We start from the raw sequence: 6,981 nt of genomic DNA, 5'->3' as shown, positions 1-6,981 counted from the left end.
AAAAATTCTATGCACAGAGGTTCATTCCTTCTTTCATTTCCTCCGAGTATCTCAAACCTTAGGAGATACACCACAGCCCCTGATTCAAGCCGAACCAGGCTGTCTCCTCTTCATACCGACCTGCAGTCCGAGGGGCTTCCTCAAGAAACCCTCTCTCGTCTCCATAGGACCCTCCTGCTGCATCTCGAACTCGAAGAGGCGGAACACCGTACCGCAGATAACCAGGAGTTCCATCTCCGCGACGTTGCGACCGACACAGGCTCTGGGGCCCGTGCTGAAGGGAATGAAAGCGGCCTTCTGGCGGGGGGTAAGGCGGGCGGGGTCCCAGCGCTCAGGGACGAATTGCTCGGCATCGGGACCCCAGATCTCCTTGGAGCGGTGGATGGTGTAGCTGGGCACGGAGACAACGTCGCCGGGGTAGAAGGTGTGGCCGGAGATGGTGACGGGGGGGTTACCAGCGGGGATTTCACGGGGGAGACCCATGGCGGAGGTGCTGTGGATACGCATGGTTTCCCAGATGACCCATTGGAGGTAGGGGATATCCTTGACCATGGCGTGGGTGGGGACGTCGACGTCTTGAGGGATGGCTTCGTCCAGGACCTTGTGGAGTTTCTCGATCACACCGGGGGTGCGCATGCACCAGTAGAGGATGGCGCAGGAGGTGTTGGAGGTGGTGTCGGATCCGGCGATGAGTTGGGTCAATGCCTCGGCGGTGAGCTCGGCGCGACCCAGCTTCTCGCCGTTGCTATCCTTGCCTTCCATGAGACGGGCGAGCAGGTCGACACGGGTGTTGTTGGCCATGACTTCGGGGCGGAGACGTTCGTTGACGCGGGCGACGGCAATACCAGCCAGGTCCTCGACGGCTTGGATACCATCACGGAAGAAACTGTCGGGGAGATACTTGGCAAAGGGCTTCAAGGCCGGGTAGCAGCCCAGGGTGGCGGAGACTTCACCGCGGCGGTTGAGGACCTCGACGGCTTGGACGTAGGAAGGAGGCGAGTCGGGAGTCTTGCGCATCTCGGCGAAGTCCTTGCCCTTGTCAAGCATGCCGAAGGGAGCGCCAAAGGCCAGGTCACCGATGATGTCAAAAGCCAAGTAGTTGAACCAGTTCAGGGCGTCCAGGCTGGCGAACCCAGTCTTGGGGTTGCGCTGGGTATCCGCCATGCGGTTCCATTGCTTGACGAAGAGCTCGATGTTGCCGTGAATGTACTGCTCAAACTGACCGATAGACTTCATACTGAAGGTGTGAGACACGGTCTTGCGCTTGCGGGTGTGCTCCGCGCGGTCGCGCGTGTTGAAGAGACCACGGTGAATGGAGACAAAGGCATCGTAGAAGTCACTGAACAAGAGTAGATTAGCTTCCGGGGGATAATTCTACCTGCCAGGAGCAGATAAATACAAGAGGCGAGGGGCACGTACGACTTCAGGAAGCCATTTCCGTGGCCGTAGACAGCCTGAATGGCGCCATCATCGGCGATGGAGGTGTGACGAGGGGCGATGCGAACGAGCTTTCCATATTTCTTGTGAGCGTTGTCGACGACGACAAAACGGTGACCGCGACGAGTTTGCAGGAGCAGCCAGAAGTTGGTGAAGGCGGCCAGACCGGGGGCGGGGATATCGCGGAGGTGAGCGCGCTTTAGGTAAGGAAGGAGATAGTAGAGGACTAGCAGGGCTAGACCCAGATAGGCCCCGTAAGGTGACAGGAGCAGGGCGAGCATGATTGTTTTTGTGGGGGGAGGGGAGGAAGCTGGTGAGTTCGGAAGTTAACACCGGCAAATGCAGCCAGGAGAAGCAATTCCGCAGCCGCCAAGTGCAGCCGGGAATGTGGGTGCCAAGGAGACCATCTTACCTCCGAAATGAAATAAGCAACTATAAGGTAATATATCGAAAAAGGATGGCTGAAGAAGAAAATAATATCAGTCACAGTCACACTTACTTCACTCAAGTATCGCCATGGGTGAAGAGTGTTTCTTGTCGAGAAAGTGGTTGATCTGTCATCTCCCTTTTTTTTGAGTTGAAGTGCAGGCTTATTTATGGCAGACGGGCTCCTCTCGAACCCCGAGGCAAAGCCAGGCAACGGAAGGGAAAATCGGGAGTCTCTGCTGAGCCGCGACTGATCTGCCAGCCGATTTGCAGCGCCGGCCTCTTTGCCCTCCCCCGCCTCTGCTCGGTTGTTCGTGTACGTCCCGTGGGGTTGGAGGGAGATCCTCACCCAAAGGGTCCATACTTTGAACGGCTCCATGGCTATCGACAGCATACAGCCAGTGAGAGCATCGCGAATGGTCAACGGCGGTGGTTTCTATTGATCTCGTGACTCCGGGGAGGCGAGAGTTACGGAAGCATAAAGGCAATTGATCTCCATGACTAATGATGTTATGTACACAAATCGTAACTTGTGACTAGTTACAGCACCAACTCCTTACTTACTCTATTAGGCAACATGTTCCGACCCGTCTTTCGCAATCCTTCTGATCCTGCTGATCCTTGTGTTCCAGCAGTACTTTGGACGTTGGTAGAGCCGTCTATCTATCCCCTACCAGCTATTCCCCTCCACGCGGTACAACCCATTCTTCCGCTTCTCCGCCTCCCATCGCTCAATCCACGCCTTCATGCGCTCCCGACTTTTCCGGCTACCTACGTTCACTGTCGGGATCACCCGTCCGATCCGGAGTGCGCAGCAGAACATGCTCAACTCCCGAAATGAGCTGTGCTCACTGTACGGCACTCCAAAGCATGCGCTTTCCCGCGTACTCCCTCGCTGTGGCACCAGGTCTTTCGCAGAAAAGGGCGTCTTCCAATGTGCCGAATTGAGCACCACCGACACCGGTGGGTTGTCCAGCATTCGGCCAGCTGGCGGGCGATACGTCCACCCGGTTGGTCGAAATCCCACCACCCGCGTGAAGTGCGGCTTCATCGAGTCCAGGTAATCCGCCAGCGTTTCCGCCCGGATCTCGAATAGCGTTTGCATATGCACCTGCGCCTCCGTGGGATCGTCTGTCAGCAGCGATGACAGCTCAGCATCCTCGAGGCACGCACAGACGCGCTGCTTAGCTGGCGTCGCGTAGATCTTGCTCTTCAATGCCCGTGCGATCCCCAGACAGATGCGTTCTTTGCCGATGCTGTACGTCCCTATTACTACCAATAGCCGGCCAGGGGGGCGGCTGTCTTGCGTCGGAGACGGGCGGGATCCAGTCACAGCCGTAACAAACTTGCTCAGCATTCCGCTTTTTCCATTGACTGGTCGTCCAAACGCTCGTCCATTGGTGTCGTTGGCGTCCCCATCGAGCTCAACGCAAAGTTCTGCGCAGGCTTGTATGACATCTTCTTGGCCAGGGAATGCATACTTGGGGCTCAAATATGTAGTGTCCAGATAGCAGGCATCGATTCGTTGCTGGCGAGCCTTGCCGGTTGCGGGGTCAGCAATCTCCGGGCGGAGAAGGGCATGTTGCACATGAAGCGGCGAGGCGCGAAAGTCACCACAGTGGAGGACACGATGTGTTCTCTGCGAGGGACCCGATCCCATTGATTTCTCGAAGAGAAAGATGGCGCTCCCAGGACAATGATTAGCCTCGATCAAAGTCACCTGCGCTCCTCCTGTATCCGGGATTTCCGTCTTCCGCTCGAACTCAAGTGGTACAAGCCACTTCCGGTCGACCTTCAGTTGCTGGCACACCAAGTTGGCCGTAGGTCTGCTGCAGTAGATTGGTCCATGGCGCCACGACCCCGTCAGGCCGATGTAATGGTCGCTGTGGAAGTGACTAAGGAAGTACGCATTACATCCCTCTACGGCTCCGTATCGAAATGCATCCACACAGAGGGAGAATCCAGGGATGATCTTGTAGAACGGACACGTCCGTTGATACGCCTGTTTGCCACGGGACGCAACCTCGTTCGCCGCCGCTGCACTCCATGCTGTATCTTCCGCGTTGCCGGCCATGAGCTTCGAAAAAGCCGACCTCGTCCCTGCGACCCCAGAGGCATATGGGTCACGCTGCGCTGGTCTCGCAATAGCAGCCCTGTCCGCAAGGCCCATTCCTTTCGTAGTCTTTAGCTCCGGTCCCGGCTCCGGGTCCGGGTCTGCCTCCGCCTCTGGCTCGTGTTTCAGCAACTCCGTAGGCTTCCCATCAAGACAGTCATTGACATGTACCGAGACATCCTAGAACAACCATTACCACCAGCACCAAAGACACAATCCTCACAACTTACCGTCTCGGACAAGCCTGTCAAAACAGCCTGACATACGGGACACACCGGCGCTTCGCATCCAAAATCTTCACCCAAAACCCCGCTATCATCAAATCCAATATCACCCTTGTAATCCTCATCGTCGTCAAATGCACCTAAGAAGTCTTCTTCCCCTCGAAACTCGTCCTCTTCTAGATCGTCAAAATTCGCGTAATCATCATCGGCGTGGCTCGTGGCTTCTCTTACCGGTGGTGTGTCGACATCGACTGCGGGGGTCCGGGTTTCATCCGCCGAGTTTGTCTTCTCATCCAATACCCCGGTCTCATTCTCAGTCCCATTCTCGTATTCCCTGAACTGCTCAAGATCCTCGCTCTCACTATCCGACTCATCAATGAACGGTCCACTGACTGATCGAGACGGCTTCGGCTTTGACTTCTCCTCAGTGCCACTCTCACTCTCCGTCTTCCTCTTCTTATCCTCCCCACTCCCATTATCAATGTCATCTTCCAGCGCAATAGCTTCCCCAACCCTCCTCTTCTTCACACTGCCCCCATTCTCCTGGAACCGTTCTTCTTCTTCTCCTTCTTCCTCCCAAATATCCTCCGGTGTCTTTTCCCTGACATAGTCCCCTCCACTCGTAAGACTAACCACCTTCTTGGCATCCTCCAAAAACAAACCCCCGGCACCAGCAGCCCCATTCCCACCCCTCACCCCCGAGGAGCCCTCATTACCAGTATTACTTCTCTCCGCCTTCGTCGCGAATTGCGTAATCCGCGATTGCCGGGACGTAGCTTTCGGCGGGCCGTCCGCCTTCTGAAAGAAACTGAGAAGACTGGTATTGCGTTTCGTAGCTTTCGACTTCGCGGGTGTTGCGCGGGACGGCGTAGAGGGCTTTCTAGGAGGGAACGGCGTAGGCATTGCTCAGGCTTTGTGATCGTGTGCTTCGATCTTTATCGCGTAGTTGAGTGGCGGGCCGGCGGGCGGATGAATTATGCGGTAGGTATAGGAAATGTATGCCGGAATGTGAGCGTCAAAGCATGGTCATTTGAATTTCAGCCGTGAATGTAGTGTATTAGAAATGTATTATAACTGTACAGATGGTGGTCTTGTTGAACTGAGAAACGCGGAGGGTAGAATTCGAGGCAGTCGGACTGGTCGAATATCCAGAGCGGCGAAAAGAGATAAGCGGGCGCGGGCGCGGCGGAGACTCGATTTTCGCGACACGAAGTCAGGTGATCTGTCCACCCTTTTGGTTTCCATTTGCGGTTCGTACTGCGGAGTTAGAGCACCGAGAGTACGAATCGGGGTATGTTGGTAAATGGGCTTTGTTATTTATATTTCATTCGTCTTTATACTACTACTGAGTAGGTAGGTACTGGGTAGTACTATCTGCAGACTCTGTCTAGACACATAACTCACGCCTTTACCCAATAATCTCGTAGCCAGTATTCGTCCTCTCAACTACATATACATCTTCCGAAGAGATGTAACATGCAGGTATACCTATTGTCATCGTCATCATAACAGCTGCAGCTCCGACCAAAACCATTCCAGCCCCATCATGGGAGGTGAACAGCCAGTCCGATGCTTTCCATCCACGTAAATCCGCTCTCCTTTTTTTCTTTCTCGCTCTCTCTTTCTCCACGCCATGTTTAGCCATGGATATCAGCAACATAAATAAAAGTGAACCCGCATGACAACGACAAACATCATCACATCGTGAAGATTAAATCTGCAATGGAAAAAAAGAAGGAAATGAGAAAAGAAAAATACATAATAGAAAAAAGAAATAGTCAATCCCATCCGTAGAAAACCCTGATCAACCAGCCATCAAAGCAACAATCTATCAATCAATTCGTAAATCACCGAGCTTTCCCAGCCTGGTTCGCAGCTTCTATATATACCAAACCAATCATTAGCAATTTATACAACCAAACACACACATACAGAAACATCTAAGCATGTTCCTTCAATTAGATCAAGGGGACAGGGATGAAGAAACATACCTCTCCTCGTCGCATCCTCCAAAAGCCCAATGTCCACCTCCGACCTCGGCAGCATAACATACCGCACCACACTACCACGAATAAACATATTCTTTACGGACGACAAGTGCGGGTATTTATCCAGATCCAGGACGTCCACATCGTCCAGCTTAATGTTCAGGTACTGGTCGACGGATTTGAGGGTGCCGCGGATGCGAATGTCGTTCTTGAGTTCGATGGTCACCGTTTGGTTGGTTAGGGTCTTGAAGAAGCTGCCAAATAGTCATCCCCGTAGGGAGGGGGAGTTAGCTGTGGTCGCTTTGGTGCTTGTTTGAGGATCTCGCGCGCTTTCTTACCTGAAGAAGAGCATGGTTGCGGTGCGAGGTGGGGGAAGATTGGGGGGGTATTAGTGCTGTTATGGGTGTGGTATTGTTGGTGAATAGACTAGTAGCGCATTGGCTGTCCGAAAGTCGGCAAGGGAGTATCGATTGCCTCGGTTCCGTGTGGGTTAGGTGGTGGAAGACGTGAAGACGAGGAATATGCGATGATCTGGAGCCGCGGGTATGATGCTGCGGTTTGGTGTTGAGCATTGTGATGGGTCACGTGATGCGGGTGTCAGCTATGCTGGGTAATTAACTATGACATTCAATTGTGGAATCAACATTGGATTGATTTTCTTATTGTAGTGTGATTCGCAGCATGCTTACAGTTTTCATTCTTTGGAAGATCAGCTAAAGCCTTGGTTCGAAGCATGTGAGGTTTGGACAGCAGATTGGCGGCTCCTGTCCAGTATTGGTCATTAAGCGAATAC

The 6,981-nt window shown here is 53.6% G+C and overlaps 3 protein-coding genes across 3 annotated transcripts; all 3 read right to left on the bottom strand.

Moving 5' to 3' along the window:
* Positions 1–84: 84 nt before the first annotated feature.
* Positions 85–1,718, bottom strand: bphA (benzoate 4-monooxygenase cytochrome P450 53 bphA-Aspergillus niger; the record flags this gene model as incomplete). Its single annotated transcript, XM_001393630.3, has 2 exons — positions 85–1,339; positions 1,420–1,718. The coding sequence occupies 2 exons, from the start codon at positions 1,716–1,718 to the stop codon at positions 85–87; spliced, it is 1,554 nt and encodes a 517-aa protein (XP_001393667.1).
* Positions 1,719–2,533: 815 nt separating this feature from the next.
* On the bottom strand, positions 2,534–5,103 carry An09g03490 (uncharacterized protein; the record flags this gene model as incomplete). The annotated part of the gene is made up of 3 exons (XM_059749726.1): positions 2,534–3,161; positions 3,252–4,156; positions 4,207–5,103. The coding sequence occupies 3 exons, from the start codon at positions 5,101–5,103 to the stop codon at positions 2,534–2,536; spliced, it is 2,430 nt and encodes an 809-aa protein (XP_059601390.1).
* A 944-nt stretch (positions 5,104–6,047) lies between these two features.
* An09g03480 (uncharacterized protein) lies at positions 6,048–6,540 on the bottom strand (the record flags this gene model as incomplete). The annotated part of the gene is made up of 3 exons (XM_001393628.3): positions 6,048–6,079; positions 6,192–6,442; positions 6,527–6,540. The coding sequence occupies 3 exons, from the start codon at positions 6,538–6,540 to the stop codon at positions 6,048–6,050; spliced, it is 297 nt and encodes a 98-aa protein (XP_001393665.1).
* Positions 6,541–6,981: the final 441 nt, after the last annotated feature.

The sequence above is a fragment of the Aspergillus niger genome, assembly GCF_000002855.4.
Source record: "Aspergillus niger supercontig An09".
NCBI classification, from domain to species: domain Eukaryota; kingdom Fungi; phylum Ascomycota; class Eurotiomycetes; order Eurotiales; family Aspergillaceae; genus Aspergillus; species Aspergillus niger.
This window is presented reverse-complemented; position numbering and strand designations above follow the sequence as displayed.